The sequence below is a fragment of the Talpa europaea genome (assembly GCF_964194135.1).
Source record: "Talpa europaea genome assembly, chromosome: 3".
NCBI classification, from domain to species: Eukaryota; Metazoa; Chordata; class Mammalia; order Eulipotyphla; family Talpidae; genus Talpa; species Talpa europaea.
This window is the reverse complement of record NC_140069.1, coordinates 96,854,527-96,877,818: the sequence shown is the minus strand read 5'-3', so window position 1 is coordinate 96,877,818 and position 23,292 is coordinate 96,854,527. Positions and strand designations below refer to the sequence as shown.

The 23,292-nt window shown below is 40.7% G+C and overlaps 1 protein-coding gene across 1 annotated transcript; it reads right to left on the bottom strand.

Moving 5' to 3' along the window:
* Nucleotides 1-2,274: 2,274 nt before the first annotated feature.
* Nucleotides 2,275-6,268, bottom strand: IL6 (interleukin 6; the record flags this gene model as incomplete). Its single annotated transcript, XM_084230929.1, is given in 7 exon segments — nt 2,275-2,442; nt 3,727-3,873; nt 4,593-4,706; nt 5,810-5,997; nt 6,163-6,189; nt 6,192-6,249; nt 6,251-6,268. Coding segments are annotated over 7 exon segments (720 nt in total).
* Nucleotides 6,269-23,292: the final 17,024 nt, after the last annotated feature.

The window sequence follows — 23,292 nt, the reverse complement described above, 5'->3', positions numbered from 1 at the left end:
AAAGTGTGTTAATGCCTTCTTACCACATGTGGGATAATTTCCAAATATGTTAATATGATCTATGATGCCATGAGTGATCTGGTCCCTGCCTCCTTCTACACCCTCTCTTAGCCATTCTTCTTTTTGTCCTACATGTACTGGACAAAATGTAGTTTTCTTTGTCTCAATCACAATGTGTTCTATATTGACTCAGATCTTTGCACATACTGTCACCTCTGCCTGGAATGCCTTTCCCACTTACTTTGCCTGGTTCACACCTACATGTCCTTTACCTCTCAGGCCAGATCTTTTCCTCAGAGAAGCCTCCATGACTGCCTTCCCCAGGCTTAGTCACATCCCCTGCTATTGGCAACCCCAGGACATATTTTCAGTGTATTTCACATTTCTCTGTTGTAAACCTTATCGCACTTACATTTTTTGTTCAGTGTTTTGTCTTTTGAGTCATGGTATAAATCACATGAAGGCCAGGGCTATTAACTGACCTATAAATTATGCACATTTTTTAAAGAATGGATACACATTGTTGACTGCTATTTCTCTTTCTCTTTGATTTGGCTCTAATGTTGGGAAGCCCACTTGTGATGCATAGTTTCTAGAAACCAGAGTATGTGACTCTTTTCTTGCTTTGCTCCTCTCAGTTCTTGACCTCTGTGGATTTTCCCTTGCTTAGCAGATCGCCTCCCTTTTAGAATTAGTCTGTGGTGGTTAGAGTGGGAAAAGCTTTGTTAGAAGACAGAACTTTTGTATTGTTAAGGTTGAAAAGGGGAAATCTTTATTAAATTCCCAACAGTGTATTGAGATGACGTAGATGTGTGCCCTTACCCAGTTTGCCTCTCTCAACACTATTGTTGAGGTGGCCAAGGGGAGAGGTTGGATGAAGACTTCTGTTAGGAAAGGAAATAGAGGTATTTTTTGTTCAGTGTCTATCTTCCAAGTCATGGTGTAAATCACATGAAGGCCAGGGCTATTAACTGACATAAATTATGCACATTTTTTTAAAGATTGGATGCATTGTTGACTGCTAAAAATATACACAGCAACTGTTCAGTGCCTTCTCTAGAAGTTCTTAGATGTTTCTAACTATTGCTATTTTTCCATAAGGTGAAGATACATAAGTACACAGTATTTATACTTTACCTCCTCATTCACTAACAGATAGCCCCAAGAATTGATGTGTCTTACATCTTGTGATCTATGCATGCTTTCTTCATTTAATGGATGTTTATTAGGACCTTCTAAGTTCAGGTTCTGTGCCCTGGGTCCCAGATGCAAAGATGAATACAATGAATTCTGCCTTTTTGAAGAACCCACATGCTGACTGGAAAGCAAAATCCATCAATTTTAGATTGTGACACAATCTACAATAGTTGCTATGTGTAATGTTTTAGGAGCCCAGAAGGAAGGAAGCAGAACTTCTAGTTATTATTTGGAAGCTTGCACATCACTATGTCATACAAGAGATCCTGTTATCTCAGAGCTTATGATTACATTTTTAAGTGTTTTCCCTGTATTAGTATGTGTTAGGATATTTCTACATCATCTCTCAGTTCTTTTAGAGGCAACGGGATCTTACTGTTTAGAGTAGAGAGTTGGGCAGGTAGACCTGATTTCAAATCTGAACGTATGCCTTACCTTCCAACTGTGTGACTTAAGTAAATCACTTAATCTCCCACATCCCTTAAAGAATGTGCAGGATAAGGGGTTAAACGATGTGATGGTTGTAAGACATTTAGCATGCACACAGTACCTGATCAATTATATTTTTCTGCAAGTTATTTTAATTTAGTTTTGGTGTGGTTGTGGTGACAAGAAACTTGTTTATATGAAGCTTCATAGGACAGACATAGACTGAGCTGGTGATTTTTTTTAACAAAGATGTTTATTGGTATAAAAACAATTTAAACATATAAATACAATATAAATATTTCTTTAAAAATATGTATAAGTTAGCAACTTTTTTGAGGTAAGCCCGCACATTTCAAGAAATGATCTGGTTCTGAAACATGAATATTCAAGCTGTGTAGCCCTTTTTTGTTATTTTAAAAAAACTAATAGATAAAATATTTCAAGTGGCACTTCATAAAAATATAAATATCTTTCATGTATAAATTAACTCAACATCACATATTTAAATATAAATAAATTAAAATAATTAAAATAGTGTCCTAACGCTCATACTTTTAGTTCCTCATAGAGAACAGCATAAGTCATGTGCCCAGTGGACATAACTTCTGATAAGGGAATGTCCATGAATTACAATTCTAGATGCCCAGGCTACATTATCCGAATAGCCCTCAGGCTGAACTGCAGGAAATCCTCAAGGCTTTGTAGGGTGAGGTGAATTGTTGTGTTTTTCAACCATTCGTTCTGTGACTGCAGTTCATCTAGCAGTCTGGCATTTGCAGTTGGGCTAGGGATCATGAGAGCATCTGGATTCTTTACCTTAAGGGGAAAGAAAATAAAAAGGTAGTTAAATATTGAACAACTCCTTTGTAGGGATGCTCTGTGGGAAGATGTTTAAATATGCGGTGCAGGATACCATATGGGACCACCTGTCCTGACTTTCCAGTTTAGGGGAGGTATTTCTCTTTCAAGCACACTCTCTCTGCATGGGGCCCTTCATAGCAACTGAATTCTAATCATCCTTTTACTGTTCTGTTTCTATTAAACTATAAGCATCCTGAAGGCAGCCACAGTGTTCTGGTATCTTCTATTCTGTTACCCTAAACAGTCCCTGGAACATGGCTGGAATTCAATAGCTGAGTGAAGAACTTAGAGGTAATGGTTCTGTAGTGACTACTAATGCTAATATTTTCCTCTGGTTTTACTCTCACTCCTCCACCTAGCCTCTATTCAAAGTCCACTGATCTAATGGTGTAAAGAAAACTGGGAAACACCTCATTGAGCTTCAGACAAGGGAAGAAGTTAATTGTAGAAGGCTTTGCACCTCCAAGTGTAAGTCCAGAACCCTGTTGCATCAGCAACAGACATTCGAGTCTCAAGGTTTCACTCCAGACCTGCCTAGTCAGACTCTGCATTGTAACAAGCTGTGCACATTATAGTGGGAGAATCCCAAGTTTAAAGCAAACAGCAGAAAGGCAGAGGCAAGATTAGCACCTTGCCTGCTTTTCTTTGCAGGGTCCTTCTCATTGCGTTCTATTTCAGCAGAATCAGAACAAGATTCAGAGTGCCCAATCTATCTCCTGTGTTCTTTCCTTTCTACCAAACACACATTGTGCCATAAATCTTCCATTATGTAGTATTTGAGTGGCTAACTGGCTGGTGGTGACCACGGCCTGCTCTCAGAGCCTTTAGACATTTCTCTGTATTAACTCTTGTGGCAAAAAGTTGGGGGAAAGAGTTAACACTACCATAATTATAAGATTGTCACTTGGAAAAATTAAACTGTTTTTTGTGCTTTCTGTTCTCTGTGTTGTACAGAACAGGGCCAGATGTGCTTCCTTCTGCCTCTACCAACAGCTTTTTTTTTTTTTAACTATTAGAAATTGATGTTAAAATCCACCTCAGTTAATAGAGTCAGCAATTAATCTGTTTTGCAGAGAGCCAAAAAAAAAAAAAGTTTGAAATATTAGGAAATTTTTCTCAGGCCTTATCATTTATATGTGACAAACTCTTTTGAGTCAACTTTGCACCCCCAAGTTGTCTAGGCTGCTTCCATTGAGACTTTACTCTCCCTGCCACATGAGGGGATGAGGACACACTCACCTTTTGCCTTAGGATCTGTCTCAGGGCTTTGGTACTGTTCTGTACAGCCTCGGCATTTTCCTTATCACCTTCAAACTTATACTGGAGGTACTCTAGGTATATCTGAAAGTCCAAAAGACCGGTGGTGATTCTCATCAGACAGGTCTCCTAAGGAGAAAGATTGTGGGAAAATTGGTTATTGCCAGGGAGAAATGACTGATTTTAAAGTTAAAATTGCCATAATTCAACAACTTCTTCCTCTACCCATCTAGGGAACTTGATGTACTTCTTAGGCATCATGTCTTAAGACATCAGACAGCACTGGCTGCCCCATTTTAAGAATCTGTACAATCAGGGAGGCCACTTGATTAATTTTACCCACAGTCCAATGGATGCTAGAATATGGCAAGAGGTCTGGTCTTCTCTGGTTCTGCCCTAACTGCTCTTCCCTGCTGTACTCCTGTCCTTGTCAGGGTTGGCAAACATCCATTTATAGAATTATCAGGAGCCAGCACAAGTTTTCTCACTGGAGAAGGGCACAGAGAATGACCTCAGCATGGAGGGCAGGTCTGTACCCTGATGAGGGAGATCAAAGACCCTGGACCAGGAAAGTTCCCTGGATCATTTTCCCCAGGATGAACTAGCTATACGGGCTATTGACACAACTGTTGTACAGTTGTGAAAATCCTAACATAAGGGGCTACCTGACTATGCTATTCAAAGATAAGTTGTCTTTTAAAAGCTTTAAGTTGACCTCCTCATAAAATCTACATGAAGTTCTGTACATCCCCTATTTTGTTGCTTGCATGGTCTATGTGCATAGGTACTGCGTGCAAGAAGAACTTTTGCTTAAGAAATAGCTAAAAATAAAGGTGATGATTTTGTACCTTATTGAATCCAGATTGGAAGCATCCATCTTTTGCTGTCATTTTTGGAAGGTTCAGGTTATTTTCTGCCAGTGCCTCCTTGTTATTGTCACACTTGTCATACTTTTTACACATCTAGGAAGGAACAGCAGAATTGCTATAAGTGCCTCTAAAATAAACACCACTAGAGGGCCTGTTCATGTTCTACCACTGCCAAGAAGTTCTCTAAGAAATATGAAGTCACAACCACTAACATCCAGGCCAGCAAGGGCTAGTGGAGTTGGGTACACTTAGATTCATTTCTAAGCTCAGCTGTGACTTCAGGCTTGTTACTGTCCTGACTGTCATTGTGCCTAGCTCTCCAAATTGGGAATAATGAAACAGCTACTTTGAAAGTTGTTGTGAGAATGAGACCATAAAATTTATATAAAGTACCTGACATATAGTAGGTACTTAATCATTGACAATAATTTTGATGACAACTGGGTGAATATAATTCAAGTTATAGAATATCCCAGCTGGAAGGACCTGTCAAATCATGTAGCCCAATCCCTTAATTTTATAGATGAGATCCAGAGGTGGTAGGAAATTTGACCAAGACCACAAATCTGATTCTTTAGAACCAGAACCAGATTCAAAGCTCCCAATCCCTCTCCTGGGTTCTTTCTTTTCTACCAAACAGAAACAGACTACTATTGCATTTAAAGTACTTTGCATTGGGAGCTGCTCTCATCTACCTATGATTTTGCTACTTTGGTGGGCTATCAGGTATGCATCTTTTATGCTGGAATGACTTTGGGGAGTCTCTATTGACCTATACCACCTAAAAGGAGAGTGTCTGTCCTGACAAGCTGAACATTCAGTTCAAATGGTAATTTTCTAATCCTCCCAAAGTGCAAGGGGGGAAAGGAAGACTGATAGATCTTAGTTTTAATTAAGGAAAGGGAATCCTGACAGGCAGTGACCCTAGCTTATGCTGGGTATAAAGCTGGGAATGTATGGGCCAGGGGCATGGATTTCAGTCCCATTCTGTATTTTCCAGGGGGAAAGGAACTCTCTGAGACCAGCAACAGAGAGGAAATACAGCAGCCAGTCTGCCCCTTTGACCTCAAACCAAAACTGTCCTGGAACACTCCACCTCCCCTCCCCCTCCAGTGTAGGAACCCCTGTCCATATTGAGGGGCAAGGAGAGGCATGCCCACATAGGCCCTTCCTTACCCTTACTTAAACCTACCTACCTCATTTTTCAGAGCAGAGATTTTGATGAGGATGTATTTAATGAGTTCTTCGGTTTTGTTTGAAGAGGTGAGTGGTGCTCTGTTTAGGATAACATCTTTGGAATCTTCTCCCAGGGGTATTGGGGTGGGAAAAGCAGTAGCCATCACCAGGAGCAGCCCCAGGGAGATGGCAATTGGGCTGAAGACGCCTGTGCCGGAGGGAAGGGAGAGCAGCTCTTGAGCCGGACCGTACAGCTGGGGGAGCTGTGCTTCTGGCTGCTGGCCGCCTGCCAGTCTCACAGCCGGCACACACCCCTCCCTCAGCCTGCACGGCAGCCAGGCAGCTCCAGGGCCAAGGGATTTCCTTCACTTACTTGTGGAGAGGAAGCTCATAGCTGGTTCCTGGAGGGCAGATGGAGCGCTCTTTCGTTCCTGGTGGGCTCGAGGGCAGACTGAGCCTCAAGACATCTCCAGTCTCATATTTATTGGGGGTTGAGACTCTAATATTGAGACTCATGGGAAAATCCCACATTTGATAAATCTTTGTAAGAGGGGGGTGGGTGGGGCTAGGGAGGGTGGGGCTGATTGGAAACCTTATTAAGATTGTGCAATGTGACGTCTGTTCTTCTAGCATCACAAACTAAAATGGGGAAAGTGCTCTTAGGTCATACCAAGGCTAGTCCTTAGAAGCAGGATCACTCTTCCTTTACACTTTCTTTCTTTTTTTTTTTTTAAAGTGACTCAGCACTTTGGTATGTCTTGAGAAAGAATGTAAAGCTGAAGTCATACCCAAAGTTTAACAAAGCAGGGTAAACTAAAGCGGACTATGATTTAAAAAAGTACTCCAATTACCAGATTAACAGGCTAGGATTTAGTTTTCCAGCTTATTTATATTTGTAAAAAAAACCCTAAGATGCTCTGATCTGAGTTTCCTCAGACCATACCCCACACAGCCCACCAGCCTGGGGATAGAAATAATACAAACCTTCCAGTATTTTTCTTTTCTGGCTCTTGTCATGACTATCTGTTGCAGAACTGCCTGACTGCCCCAAGTCTTGTGCAGTTCTTTCTGGGAGTCTCCAGATGCAGTGGTCAGAAATTTTTAAGTAACTCCTTTCTGCTGCCATGTGTTTGTTATCTGCCATTTCCTCCTCATCTGCTCCAGCCCACTCCATCAAGGTCAGCTACAGCTCTGCTCTCTCCCTAGAGGCTCTTTGAGGACCCTCCTGGTGAAGACTTTGATCTCTGTACCAAGAGGGTTGTCTCGTGCTGCAGGTGCCGGTCCCATCACAGAAAGTAGTGCTGCTTTAGTTTGGGAGCCCCCAGTATCTTGGGCAGGATCTGTATCTCACTGGTGCCCTCAAGTTATTGAAGCTCATTTTGTTCAAGGCAGAAAGGGAGAGAATACTACTTACCTTTTTGATGGGATGTTAAAGAATCTTGTGGCATTTTCTGAAGCTCTTGTTCATAGCTCCTTCCTGCTCTGTGGTTCCAGATGCTGCTAAGAAGAAATCTACTAACACAGATACAGCTTTAGTCTCTGAATCAAATGTCCCCTTCAATGCCCCAGCCTTCCTTCTTGAGTTGAGCTTCTACAGGCTCCCTCTGCCCTCACAGTAACATCTCTTGCAGGAGAGTCTGTGGTTTAATGCAAATGATACGTAGATGAGACTGCCCCACTGGTCTCCCAGACACCCAGACAGCTCTGAAGATTGGCTCCAGACTGAAAGTAGGACCCTTACACTAGCACCAAAACTTTTTTTTTATTTACAAAACACACTGTTAGCATCACAATCAGCTTCTTTGCTTTGCAAAGATTACCTCTGGGATTGCTGAAATACAGACCTTTGCTAGGTTATTTAAAATACGAATCCATTTACTCAGGTTTTGTTTTGTGCACAACACTTCAGGACCCACCTGAAAGTGAGGTCATCCATTCTTTCACTGACTTAATAAACAGAGAGGCAAGTCCTGCAGTTGTAGCAGGGTTTTTAGTTGAAAATGAAAATGAGAGAGGATGGTTGAATGGTTTTGCTTTTAGTGCTCTTGGGACTTGAGAAATTCAGATATCCCCAGCGATGTCCTTTCTCTTGCGCTGCAAAGAGCCACCTCTCTGGGCTCCCCTGCCATGCATGTGATAGGCCTCTGTCCTGTGGGATTATGTTTTCTCACATTTTTTTTTTTAATTTTTTAAGAAATATGACTCAGTAAATTTCAAATACTTACTGATTCAAGAGCAGCATATAGATTTTTTCTTTTCAATACAAGATTTTTTTAGGAGAGGAAGCACATAGAATAAAAAAATATTCAAACAGGACATCAAGACATAAAGGAAAAGTGTCTCTTCCTTTCTCAGCAACTTTCTCCAGAGGTAGTGCCTGTCCTGCAGTATTTTCAACTATATCCTTTGTTACCCTTTTTTGACTACCCAGGCATTCACCTCTTTATTTACATTTTTGGCTTATATATGTACACATACAAGCACACACACAGATATACACTCATTATAATTACAGTTGTATGCATGCCACCCAGGCCATTCTCTAGGGAAGAGCACATGGTAGATCATAGACTCAAGTCAGACAGCTTGGGTTTATCTCTGAGCTCTGCTGCTTGCTAGCTGTTTAACCCTGACTACATCAGTCCAAGCATCTGTACCTTTGCTTGATCTTCTATAAAACAGGGTTAACACCAGTTCTTTCCATACCACTGTTATGCCCATTGAATGAAATGAAGTATGACAATTTCCTGGTGCATAGTAACCTTGTGAGAAACACTTGTTCTTTGTAATGTGTGGTTTAGGATGACACCTTCCACTCAGCTCTGCCAGTCCATGTGGTGTCTTGCCAAGGAGGAAACTCCGGATGAGCCAGAGCACTCTGCTAGTGATGAGCTCGTCTCCCAGGTATTTTCCTCTGAAGAAATGAGATTCTATTTTTGGTTGAAAATACCTTATGGCACAAAGTGGAAAATGAAGGAAAAAAGTGATTTCCCTTCTTTTTTGAGAACATTAAGATCCCAAATATGGTCTCTCGATATAGATAATGAACTTGGCTAGTGTCTTTCTCCTATCCAATTTCTAAGGCCTTCTGCTAAGTGGTCAGAGGCCTCGAGTCTTCCCTTCCCAGAGTCATCATCATTATTAAAAATCTTGAAAGTGACCATCCTGGAGGGAAAGAGGGCCTGAGTTAACCCCAGATACGCTATTTCTAGCAGCTAGGAAAGGGCAAATCCTGAGGGGTTGGAAAGCATGTGTGTAGGGAGTTTGGAGGACATCGTCTACCACTTTGCATACCACTAGCGTCCAGGGTCTTTTTGGTATCAATACGTTGGGTTGTCAATTCCTTGTGGGAGTGATGGTCTTTCCTTTACTCCAGTGCTTTAATGAAGTCTTCTTAATTTCCCACGATAGCTTCTTTCCTTTGTATCTCAATGTACTTTTCATTTGCAAAGCCAAGGTTCATATTTTAATATGTACAAATAACTAAGAAGGGAATGGGCTGTCAGCATCTGTTAGCTAATACCTTAATTTGTCGGTATCATGCAAATGGACTGCCCCACTAGTCTCCCAGACATCCAGACTGCTCTGAAGGTTACCTCCAGACAGAAAGTAGAACCTTTTCACCAGCACCAAAAAAAAAAAAAAAAAAAATATTTACAAAACACAGTGTTAACATCACAATCAGCTTCTTTGCTTTGCAAAGATCTCTTCTGGGATTGCTGAAACAAGGGCCTGATTTGAAGTATTTGTTAGTTAAGATCAAGAGAGATAGGATAAATGAAAATATATGGGGAGGAAGAAGGGAAACTAAGGTAGCTTTGTTTCCTTTGCCACCACATGTAGTGTTGGCTGATCCTGTCTGTGCCCCTCAGAATTGCTGTCTATGATTGCTTTCTTACATGTTGGTAAAGTTCAGTTCAGAGAGTTCACTAGTGCATTAGAAGAAAAGGGGAAAAAGTAACTTCCTTTTTGATCATAAGTGCTCAGGAAGAGAGTGTTCTCTACATCTCACTGGTTAAGATGCATTGTGCTGTCTTTGTTTGGGGTTACGGGTGGGTGGGATAGTGAATTAGCAGGAGGGAGTATCCCAGAAAAAAAGGGAAGTCACTGGGTACTAGGAACTGGCAATTGCTATCACAATGTAGTTCTATTTGTCACTAAGTCATACGTTTATAAACTGAAGCAGTGGGTGATTTAACAGCTCCTTCCAAGATTGAGTCCCACTGAGCCAATATTACGCCTGTAAGACTCTGGGAAATGTCTCTCCTTTGGGAAAAGTGGTGGTCAGGATATGTGGTATGTTTATTTGGAATGGCTGGCATCTGTTGGAGGATAGCAGGCTTGGACAATTCCCAGCATGACCCAGTCTCAGGCCTGACCCTCATAACCTCAACTCTGATGACCAGTTGTAGTTTCTGGCTATTTTCTGGTCTAGCCTCAGCTTTTCTGAGAGTGGGGCTTGGCCTTGCTCTGACTTGATCAGGGAGGGGACACATCTGTCCTGCTGGGTTTCTGATTCAGATCTGTTCATTGGAGGTCAACTGTTCTATGCCCTCATTTTGTGGTGTGCTGAATTACCTTCCCCTGCTAAAATGGAAAATCCCAGACATGTTAGGAGGGAAGTGGCCTCTCCTGGGGCAACAGTGTAGCATCCCCCTGCCTTGGGGACCCTCCCCTCCCCATGCCCCTTTTTCCCTCGTCTCCAGGCCAGAGAGTGCCAAGTTTCCTTATATTCATAAGCCAAGTGCTCTGAAGCTGGTTTGGTGATGAAAAATTACTTTCTTGATCCTGAAGGAGCCATCTTTGCCTTGTACCCCAGGGGTGGGGAGGTCTCTCAGGCTGAGTTTCGGTGCTTTCTCTCTTCTCCATCTGTGGGGTAAGCTTCCTATGTTGGTGGCTGCTGGTTCTGCTTTACACTTAGGAAACTTCAACGGTCACCAAGGAGCACTGAATTAATTTAGTCTCCGAACTCTCTTTGGTTTCTTCAAAGGTCTCAATTCTCTTGAGTTCAGTGTCATAGGCAGAAATCAAGCATGCAGAGACACTGACTGGTTCCTGCTACCCTTTTCCCTCAAAAGATACTCATTTGATGAAATTGAAACTAAAAAAACAATCCAAAAGATCAATGAAACCAAGAGCTGGTTCTTTGAAAAAATCAATAAAATAGACAAACCCCTAGCCAGGCTCACAAAGGAAAAAAGGGAGAAAGCACAAATAAACAGGATCGTCAATGAAAGAGGAGAAATCACAACGGACACAGCAGAAATCAAAAGAATAATCAGTAACTACTATGAACAGTTATATGGAAACAAGTTTAACAATCTAGAGGAGATGGACGAATTCCTACAACTCTACAATCACCCAAAGCTAGATAAAGAAGAAATAGAACACCTAAACAGACCAATTACAATTAGCGAAATTGAAATGGTAATCAAAAACCTCCCCAAAAACAAAAGCCCAGGACCTGATGGATTTACAAATGAATTCTACCAAACATTCAGAGACGAATTAGTGCCTATCCTTCACAAACTCTTCCAAAAAATTGAGAAGGAAGGGACAATACCAAACACGTTCTATGAAGCCAATATTGCCCTAATACCAAAACCGAGTAAGGACAACACAAAAAAGGAAAACTACAGGCCAATCTCCCTAATGAACACTGATGCAAAAATCCTCAATAAAATTTTAGCTATCAGAATCCAACAATGTATCCATAAGATAATTCACCACGACCAAGTAGGATTCATTCCAGGGACACAAGGATGGTTTAACATCCGAAAATCAATCAACGTTATCCAACACATCAACAAAAAGAAATATAAAAACCATATGATAATATCAATAGATGCTGAGAAAGCTTTCAACAAAGTGCAACACCCATTCATGATAAAAGCCCTTGAAATTCTTGGGATACAAGGAACGTACCTCAACATCATAAAGGCCATCTATGACAAGCCAACAGCCAGTATCATTCTCAATGGTGAAAAGCTGAAAGCAATTCCATTAAGATCTGGAACAAGACAAGGATGTCCACCCTCACCACTGCTTTTCAATATAATACTGGAAGTCCTAGCCAGGGCAATAAGACAAGAGAAAGACATCCAAGGAATCCAAATAGGAAAAGAAGAAGTCAAACTATCACTATTTGCAGATGATATGATATTATACATAGAGAACCCCAAAAACTCCACAGAAAAGCTAATTCAACTCATCAATCAGTTCAGTAAAGTGGCAGGATACAAAATCAACACGCAAAAGTCAGTAGCCTTCCTATACACAAACAATAAATCTGAAGAAGAAGAAATCAAAAAAACCATCCCTTTTGTTATTGAAACAAAAAAAATCAAATATTTGGGAATAAATCTAACAAAAGAGGTAAAGGACCTATACAAAGAAAACTATAAAACACTGTTAAAAGAAATAGAAGAAGACACAAAGAAATGGAGAGACATCCCCTGCTCATGGATTGGAAGAATAAACATTATTAAAATGGCCATCCTTCCAAAAGCAATATACAGATTCAATGCTATTCCAATCAAAATTTCAATGTCATTCTTCAAAGAAATAGAACAATTATTGATGAAATTCAGATGGAATCACAAAAAACCCCGAATAGCCAAAGCTCTCCTGAAAAAAAAAGAAGGGAATGGAGGCATCACACTCCCAGACTTCAAACTCTACTACAAAGCCATAATCATCAAAACTGCATGGTATTGGAACAAGAACAGACATACAGACCAATGGAATCAAATAGAAAATCCAGAAATAAACCCACAGATTTATGGTCAACTAATCTTTGACAAAGGAGCAAAGAATATGCATTGGAGCAAAGAAAGTTTGTTCAATAAATGGTGCTGGGAAAACTGGGTCGCTACATGCAAAAGAATGAAGCTTGACCACTACCTCACACCATACACAAAAATCAACTCAAAATGGATTAAAGAACTAGACATAAGACCTGAAACCATAAAATATATAGAAGGAAATATAGGCGAAACACTACGTGATTTGCACATCAAAGACATCTTTACAGACACATCACCCAAAGCAGTGATAGTGAAGGCAAAGATAAACAGCTGGGACTACATCAAATTAAAGAGCTTCTGCACAGCAAAAGAGACAATAACAAAAACAAAGAGAAACCCCACCAACTGGGAGAACATTTTTGCACCCAACACTAATGATAAAGGACTGATCACAAAAATCTGCAAAGAGCTGATGAGACTCCACAACAACAAAGAAAATAATCCAGTCAAAAAATGGGCAGAAGAGCTAAAAAGAAACTTCTCTGAAGAGGAAATGCAAATGGCCAACAGGCATATGAAAAAATGTTCAACATCACTTGTCATCAGGGAAATGCAAATCAAAACTACCATGAGATACCATCTTACACCAGTGAGAATGGCACATATTAAAAAAACTAGCAACAACAAATGTTGGCGAGGGTGTGGAGAAAAAGGAACTCTTCTGCACTGTTGGTGGGAGTGCAAACTGGTCCAACCACTGTGGAAAGCTGTGTGGAGATTTCTGGACCTACTAAACATAGAGCTTCCATATGATCCAGCAATTCCACTCCTAGGTATTTACCCAAAGGACACAGAAACATCAATTCCAAAGAACACCTGTACCCCTATGTTTATAGCAGCACTGTTTACAATAGCTAAGCTTTGGAAACAACCCAAATGCCCAAAAATAGATGACTGGATCAAGAAGATGTGGTACATATACACCATGGAATATTACTCAGCATTCAAAAAAGATAAACACATGCAATTTGCAGCAACATGGATGGCGCTGGAAGGGATCATGCTCAGCGAAATAAGCCAAAAAGAAAAAGAAAAATACCGGATGGTCTCACTCATAGCAGGAATCTAGAAAACTTAAATAAGGGACCAGGAAAATGAATAACTATAAGAAAGTGAAAATCAAAATCAACAAAAAACTATGAACCAGAGACACTTTTAGGGGGGCGGGGGCGGGAGGGGAGGGATTGGGGTCAGAATGGGGGGGCTGCAATTGTATGGGGAATATAACAATAAAATTTATAAAAAAAAAAAAAGATACTCATTTGAAAGCATCACGTGTAATGGCAGGAGCAGGGGATTCTGCTGACCTGGTTAGGACATGTTTTCCTTTCCTTCTCTGCGCTTTTGGATATTTATTTTCTCAAAAGATAGTGTCTTTGTTTTTTCTGAACTAGGTCTCATGTCCTTGTGGAGCTGAATCTCTAGTCTTCTGGGTGGAATGATTTTATGATATGCTTTGGACATTTTGAATGCTCTGTAATTCTTTGACATTGGAGTTTATTATTCTTGAAGAAGGGCCCACCTGGGTTCATTAAAAGTATTATGAAAGAATTTAGATCCAGGTTAGCAGATCCATGAATCACAGGTGATTTCTTCAAGCTATTGAAGTCTTTGTGTGCCTATGTATGGATAGTTACAGAGCTGAGATGTTGACATGCAGATCTCCCATAGCTTTGGTTCTGGGGGGTGCTGCCCCCACTGTGTAAGGGTCACCTTAGAGACCTAGGTAGAGGGCTGGGCTGGTTGTGGTGGCCTACTGTCACTTTGTCTACATGCTGTAGCTCTTCCCATGCTGTGAGGTTGCCACTGTGGTCTGTGTCTGAGCAGCAGTATTGTGTCCCTGCTGCTCTATGGGATGACAACCTCATATCCCCCATCCTGAGGACATAATTTTTGTGTGTGCTACTTTCCTATGGGTGAGAGGTGGTAACAAGAGGGAAGGTATAACTTGCTTCTCTCGTCAGCTTGGCAAGTGATCAGGATGCATAGAAATGGTTTACTCTACTCTGCACCTGATATTGTTTTTTGGTGACGCTTTTCTTGAGTGATGAACTTTGAAAAGGAGAGACTGCATCCTCAAACTTTTGTTTGTGGACTTGGTGCCTAAGCTATTGTTGTTAACTACCTCAGAGTCTCTTTAAGATGATCAACAAAGGTTATATGTCCTCCTTTCTCTATGTTAAGTTTGTTTACTGTGGTTCCAGTATAGGTATAAAAGACACCAGGTGAGTAGTCTGGGGTAGGTGATGTGTCAGAAGAGATTTGGCTTCTGAGCTGTTTCCAACTGATACTGCGATCACTCTTTTGGCCAAGTCTGTAGAGGCCCTGCTGGCTTTCTTGACTTGTCTTAGGTTGTAGGATTCAGAAGGAGCTTGAGGCTTTATGCTGCCAGCAAAAAACTTTCTGCAAAATGTAAGATTTTCCTGAATTAGGCATGTCTCTCACTGTGTTGCTGAATCTTTAGTTCCTTGTGTTTTGTTAGTATCACTGTTTATAGATTTCAGCACAACTGAAGGATTTTGGGCAAGGCACTACAAGAACAGGACTTTATTTATTTTTTTATAGTTACATTAGCTTCACTATTTATTTATTTATTTATTTATTTATTTATTTATTTATTTATTTATTTATTTACTTACTTACTTATTTATACACGCACTGGGTACAGTCAGAAGCGCGGAGGGTGAGAGAGCCAGAGTGGGGAGCAGAGCAGACAGAAGGACCAAAGTACACTGCTGAGGGGAGCAGCAGGCGGCAGGAGAGGTCTGTGCGCCATGCGGGACCCTCCTACCTCTGGTGGCCGGGGAGCAGCCGGGGATCGAACCGGTGCTGTAGAGGCTGCGGGCAGCTTTGCAACCCAGCGCTCAACCGCTGCGCCACCGGGGAGGCCCTAGAAAAGGAGACTTTAAATTGAGAAATAATTCTTGAGTGTCCAAATGTCTGATGCCAGTTCATACTCAAAGACCTGTTATTGGTTGAGGTTTAACCATGCTTAGGATCTTGTTGCCCTCAGGCAGATTAAGCTAATTTGGAAGATGCCAGAGTCCAGCAAATCAATGCAAGGAGATAGTAGATTTCTTAGTTTTCATACAAACAGGAGCAGATCAATATTCAAAATTAATTATTTTTTAAATTTAAAAAGAATTTTAGGGCCTCCCCGGTGGCGCAGCGGTTGAGCGTTGGGTTGCGAAGCTGCCCACAGCCTCTGCGGCGCCGGTTCGATCCCCGGCTTCTCCCCTGCCACCGGAGGAGGGTCCCACATGGCGCGCAGACCTCTCCTGCCGCCCGCTGCTCCCCTCAGCAGTGTATTTCGGACCTTCTGCCTGCTCTGCTCCCTGCTCTGGCTCTGGTGAATTCTCTCACCCTCCCACGTTTCTGACTATACCCAGGGCTTGTATAAATAAATAAATAAAAATAAATCTTTAAAAAAAAAATAAAAAAATAAAAAGAATTTTATAAGTAATACATACTCAATGTGAGAAACTGAGAAAACAGAGCTAACCAAAAAGGGAAAATTGCAAAATAAACATTACACAGTACCAATCATGGTTATCTTGATGGGGTAATTCTAGCAATTTTTATGTAGATACTCATAAATGTACAATAAATATAAAAATACCAGTACATAGTGTTTTATAACTTACTTTTCTTTTTTATACTGTTTTATATGCATAGCTTTCTGGGTAGTTTTCTGAGTAGAGGCAATATAAATAATGGTATAGAGATATACCAAATAGAGTTGAGAAGAGAAACTTCCAGTGAGTTTTATAGATGACTCCTGCATACGGATACTGTTGACTTTACAAGGTGCAGAGAAGTAATTCATGGGGATAAGATAACATTTAAAATCTGTAAGTCAAGCTGATTGGCATCATGAAAGTGAAATTTGCAGTTTGACTGAAGATTACTTTTTTTAAAGGTATTTTTTTAAAAGATTGATTTATATATGAATACAAGAACTGGATTACTTTTTAATTGGAAACTTAACATAATCAAACCCTGGTTGGTCCTTGTGGTGGGCATCAGTAGCTCAATGTTCTTCACTGGTGACTTGATGCATGGGGAGCAGTCATGGGTAATGGCGTGATCCTTTCTCCTCATCTTGGGTAGCTCATTTCCTCTAGTATCTTGAAATTCTTTATTGGGACCTGTTATAATGTCAAAAAATGTATATTTTGATAAGAAGTCTCATTGCATTTCTTTCTGTTCCATCTTCAGTTTCAGTTGTATCTCCCTCAGTCTATTTCTTACCTATTGTAATTATGTTGCTTGTGCAAAAGAAACTGCATTTGTTGTGGGAGGAGAAGTTAGAACCACCACAAAAACCCCAAATACTCTCCCTTGATGATGGTCAGGGGAGTTGTTTGGGTGTAAGGTAGATAGCTGTGGCTTCTCTTGAGGATCCTGAGATGCTGGAATGGGCTATTACTGAGTATTTTAGAACCCCCCCAAACCCTCCCAACAATCCCTGCTCCTTGCAATGCCACTGAGCTCTATAAAAATTACAACCACAAACCCCTCTTCAAGAGAGTTCGGACATACAGGCTGATGTCCTAGGAGGATCCCTGGCCCTTGGATCCCATAACCATAGTATAGTTTTCCTTCCAGGGTGTTTTGAGTAATTGGGGATTGACTGTAGGATCAATTAGTTATCTGTTGAATACCAGGTGCTAGGCTGCATGCTTTATCCACATTAATTCACTTAGATCCTGTTCTTTTGAAGTGTCTATTGTTAGCTTCACTTTGGATGAAGAAACTGAAGCTTAAATGACTTAAGATCATGCAAGCTCCCAGACACATGAAGTTTCCTGGTGTCTCGGAGAAGAGGTAAAATGTGGTGGATAGGCCAGATAAAATACAGGATGCCCAAATAAATTTTACATATACAACAAATTGCATGGGACATACTTATGCAAAAAATTTTGTTTATCTGAAATTCAAATTTAACTTGGAATCCTGTATTTTTTTAATTTAAATCTAGCAACCCTTGTTTGGTAGGCTAGATTATGGTGGTGGGTGTTGGGTGGGATAGGGGCTCTGAATGCTAGGCAAAACTGTAGGGAATAGAACCAAGGATGCTGTTTTAAGAAGGGCAGTGACATGATGAAAGTGTTTAATCTGAGTGAGCAAGAAAGCCCTGGGGCACTGGAGAGGAAGGTAGGCTTAGAAGCTGTTACAACTATCCTGGCATTATATCACAATGCAGCAGAGGCAGACATGTGATGGGGCCAGCTGGTTTGGGTGCAAGAAAGCCTACTGTGCTCAGCTCTTCCCAGCTCTGTATTCAGTGATTCCCATGGTAGCTTCCTGCTAGACAAGGAGGGAGCATTTACACTACGGTATTTGATAAATGCTAGAAAGCAAGGCTCCCAGAAGGCTAATTGTTAGACCTAAAAGAGGAGAAGAATATTTTTAAGGCAAAATCAGTGCAATCCAGAGATTGATTGTTGTATAGGTACTATTTAGGGAATATAGAAGAGCATGTATCAAAGGCATTAAGGACTATATGATTTTCCTACATTTGTAAGACAAAACTTTTTAAGACCTTAATACTTTTTTTTTAAAGATTTATTTATTTATACAAGCACTGGGTACAGTCAGAAACGCGGGAGGGTGAGAGAATTCACCAGAGCCAGAGCGGGGAGCAGAACAAGCAAACTGATGAAGTACACTGCTGAGGGGAGCAGCGGGCAGCAGGAGAGGTCTGCGCGCCATGTGGGACCCTCCTCTGGTGGCTGGGGAGCAGCCGGGGATTGAACCGGTGCTGCAGAGGCTGCAGGAAGCTTTGCAACCCAGCGCTCAACTGCTGCACCACCAGGGAGGCCCAAGACCTTAACACTTTTAAAGAAAGTATTATACTTGTTAAATCCTGTTGCTCCTGTGACCTAAAATGAGAGCTGCTGTTTGCATAAGAAAACAGCGTGGGCTACCAGCTGATTTTGGGAGAATCCAGATGTGCACAGGGCAGAATTTCTGTCCAACAAAGTTTAGACCTAAGCCCTGAAGTTTACTCAGTCAGGTGTAGCTCATGCCTTAGTAGATCAAAGCAGAGGCTGAACCCAGTTCTTTTGAGCCATGGGACAAATGAGGGACAGAGACCAGTCACACACAGTGGGAGAACTCTACCCAGCAAGGAGGCATTCCACAAGTCTAGAGAGTTCTGCTTTGCCACTGTCCATTTTCAACCAGAAATGATGAATCAAATTAAGTTTGGGGGCCCTAACTGGAAAGAATGAGGAGAGTCATGAAACATTCTTAGGGTTCCCAAAGGACTGCTTCTTGGATCATAAGTTTAGTTCTTAACACTACTCGAATCATGAGAAATCCCTTCTATTATTATTCTTGGCATTGCAATTTATTGTACTGTATCCTCCTGCTTTTGATTCATCTCTGCTACAGTAATGTTACATATTTCTAAGACGTGCATTGGGGAAAACAAACAGTCCATTAAATCCATCCCTCTCCCCTCTTCTATTAGTACCCTCTGATGACAGGAACCTGGTTGTGACTTAACAGAAGCAGGAGGAAACATGAGACTATTGAGTAAAATATAAAACCCCCTGACAGAAACTTGGTCCATTACATGGCACAGCGCCCAGGCAAGTCACATGAGGCTCTATGCTACTATTATTTTCCTCTCCAAAGGATGTAAGTCTTTTCATAACAATTTCAGTGCAGGATAGAATGATATCTTGCGAATGCCATGACGTCTTTCTGTTCTGAATTTCCATCAAGACTCAGATTGTGCCTTGATCCTCTGGGAAAACTTTGCTTGACCCATTTCCAGGAATAGTGAGGGTCCTGCTATGAGTCCTGCAGCATCATGTGTAATACAAATCAGCTTCCAGGCAATGTCCTGATGGTAGAGGCTCTGAAGCCAAACTGCCTGGGTTCAAATTCCTGTTCTACTGGGTTGTTGGAAAAGGCATGATGTCTTTTTTCTATGCAAAAATGTGTCATGACTTTTCCAACAACCCAGGATAATTAACAATTGTGGTTTAATGGGCAGCTATTGAATATCTTGGCTTCATTTTTCTCATTTGTAAAATTGGAGTAGCAATTGTATCTTATGTCATAAAGTTGTTGGATCTATTAAAGTGTTCGACACCCTACCTGGCATATAGTAGGATGCCAATAAACATGGATATTCTTGTCTTTGCAGTTGACTGAGTTTTTGGAGGCCTCCATCTTTCACTGTCAATGAGTTGTATAGTTTTGAACACTGACTAGGTGCCCAGGATTGATGAAAGGTGGGTGTCTCATTTGTTGAAAATAGTCATCAGAGTTTAGAAATAAAAATAGTTCAGTTCATAAAATTTTCTTTGTATGTGTTGCCTTTAAAAAGTTGCAAACTTTAATTTCAAAATAGAAATAAAGAATAAAGTAATACTTTATTCAACAACTAAAAATTATATGTGTATATATTTATTCCATATCACAGTATGGCTTATTAAAGGAAGCATGGATTTCAGAGACAGACTTGTTTTATTAAATACATAGTTATTTAATATATATATTTTATAAAATATATATTTATTTAAATATATATGTTTTTTTACATCATTGTTCATTTTTGTATAATGTTGGATTTTCCTCTCAGGTGTAATCCCCATAAAATTCCACCACCAAGTCCACTGTGAACCATCATCAGTCTCTTGTGCTTTTCCCTTTCCTGTTTTGATCCCTCTCCCTCCCCCTCCCCTGCTGTATAACTCTGATTTATAGTTTGCCTGTTAGTTTTGTCTCTCTCTCTTTTTTCTTTCCCTACCCCTTGTTTTGTTTCCCTATATACCTCCTATAAGTGAAACCGTCTGATATTTTTCTTTTTTTTTGTTCTGACTTATTTCACGGAGCATAATCCCTTCCAGCTCCATCCATTTTGCTGCAAATGGCATGAGTTTATTTCTTTTCTTTCTTTCTTTCTTTCTTTCTTTCTTTCTTTCTTTCTTTCTTTCTTTCTTTCTTTCTTTCTTTCTTTCTTTCTTTCTTTCCTTCCTTCCTTCCTTCCTTCCTTCCTTCCTTCCTTCCTTCCTTCCTTCCTTCCTTCCTTCCTTCCTTCCTTCCTTCCTTCCTTCCTTCCTTCCTTCCTTCCTTCCTTCCTTCCTTCCTTCCTTCCTTCCTTCCTTCCTTCCTTCCTTCCCTCCCTTCCCTCCCTTCCCTTCCTTTCTTTCTTCCTTCCCTTCCTTCCCTTCCTTCCCTTCTTTCCCTTCCTTTCTTTCTTTCTTTCTTCCTTCCCTTCCTTCCCTTCCTTTCTTCCTTTCTTTCCTTCTTTCCTTCTTTCCTTCTTTCCTTCTTTCCTTCTTTCCTTCTTTCCTTCTTTCCTTCTTTCCTTCTTTCCTTCTTTCCTTCTTTCCTTCTTTCCTTCTTTCCTTCTTTCCTTCTTTCCTTCTTTCCTTCTTTCCTTCTTTCCTTCTTTCCTTCTTTCCTTCTTTCTTTCTTTCTTTCTTTCTTTCTTTCTTTCTTTCTTTCTTTCTTTCTTTCTTTCTTTCTTTCTTTCTTTCTTTCTTTCTTTCTTTCTTTCTTTCTTCCTTTCTTCCTTTCTTCCTTTCTTCCTTTCTTCCTTTCTTCCTTTCTTCCTTTCTTCCTTCCTTCCTTCCTTCCTTTCTCTCTCTCTCTCTCTCTCTCTCTCTCTCTTTCTCTCTTTCTTTCTCTCTTTCTTTCTTTCTCTTTCTTTCTTTCTTATTACTGAGTAGTATTCCATTGCATGTATATACCACATCTTGATCCAGTCTTTTGTTTTTGGACATCTAAGTTGTTTCCATATCTTATTGTAAGTAGTGCTGCATTGAACACATGAGTGCAGATTTCCTTATGAATTAATGATTTTTTTGTCCTTTGGGTATATTCCACAACTCAACAAAAACAAAATAAAGAATCCAATCAAAAAATGGGCAGAAGGGCCTCCCCGGTGGTGCAGTGGTTGAGCGCTGGGTTGCGAAGCTGCCCGCGGCCTCTGTGGCACAGGTTCGATCCCCGGCTGCTCCCCGGCCACTGGAGGAGGGTCCCACATGGCACGCAGACCTCTCCTGCCGCCCGCTGCTCCCCTCAGCAGTGTACTTCGGTCCTTCTGCCTGCTCTGCTCCCCGCTCTGGCTCTGGTGAATTCTCTCACCCTCCCACGCTTCTGACTGTACCCAGTGCATGTATAAACAAAACAAACAAATAAACAAACAAATAAATATAAATAAAAACATGCCTCTATTAAAAAAAAAAAAAGGGCAGAAGAGGGCCTCCCAGGTGGCACAGCGGTTGAGCACTGGGCTGCGAAGCTGCCCGCAGCCTCTGCAGCACCGGTTCGATCCCCGGCCTCTGGGCCAGGGACCCCCATGGCGCACAGACATTTCCTGCCGCCCGCTGCTCCCCTCAGCAGTGTACTTCGTCAGTCTGCCTGTTCTGCTCCCTGCTCTGGCTCTGGCAAATTCTCTCACCCTCCCGTGCTTCTGACTGTATCCAGTGCTTGTATAAATCAATCAATCAATCAATCAATCAATCAATCTTTAAAAAAAAATGGGCAGAAGAGTAAAAAGACACTTCTCCAAAGAGGAAATGCAGATGGCCAATAGGCACATGAGAAAATGCTCAACATCAAATAAGGGGCTTGCAATTGTATGGGGAATATAAAAACAAAATTAAAATTAAAAAAAAAATGCTCAACATCCCTTATATTTAGGGAAATGCAAATCAAACCCACAATGAGATATCAACTCATACTCCTGAGAATGGCTCACTGTTAAAAAACTGACATCAAATGCTGGAGAGGATGTAGAGAAAAACCTTTTATTTACATTGCTGGTGGGAATGCAAACTGGTCCAACCACTATGGAAAGCTGTGTGAAGAATCATCAAATTACTAAAAATGTATCTACTATATAACCCAACAATTCCACTTGTAGGAGACAGACTTGTTTTAAATCTCAGCACCATCACCTACTGCTTGTACAGTTTTAGTCAACCCCCTGTACCTGAGTTTCCCTCATTTGGAACTTGTGGCAAATAAAACTTCCCTTCTGGGGGTAGTTGTGAGAATCAAATGAAACCCCATCTGTAAAGCAAATTTATTGATATGTAATAAATTGTCAGCAGGTGCTAATTTTTTAGTGTTGTTATATTAGGTAGAAGTGGGGCAAGGGAAAGAAGGGAAGGAAAGGGAAAAAGACACAAAAGGATCAAGGTAGACAAAGCATGTAGGCGAAAGACAGCCTAAAAACAGATACCAAAGAAGTAAAATAAAATAAAGATTTGGCATATAGATTTCATTTTGTTTTGAAATACTTTGTTTTTTAGTTTTTGTGTAGGTAACATATGCCAGCGACATGAAATTAAAAGGTGCTCAAGTAAAAGTGAAAAATAAATACACTTCAAAAAAAGTTAAAAATAATAGACTTTCGTGATCAGTCCTTTATCATTAGTGTTGTGTGCAAAAATGTTCTCCCAGTTAGTGGGGTTTCTCTTTGTTTTTGTTATTGTCTCTTTTGCTGTGCAGAAGCTCTTTAATTTGATGTAGTCCCAGCTGTTTATCTTTGCCTTCACTATCACTGCTTTGGGTGATGTGTCTGTAAAGATGTCTTTGATGTGAATATCACGTAGTGTTTCGCCTATATTTCCTTCTATGTATTTTATGGTTTCAGGTCTTATGTCTAGTTCTTTAATCCATTTTGAGCTGATTTTTGTGTATGGTGTGAGGTAGTGGTCAAGCTT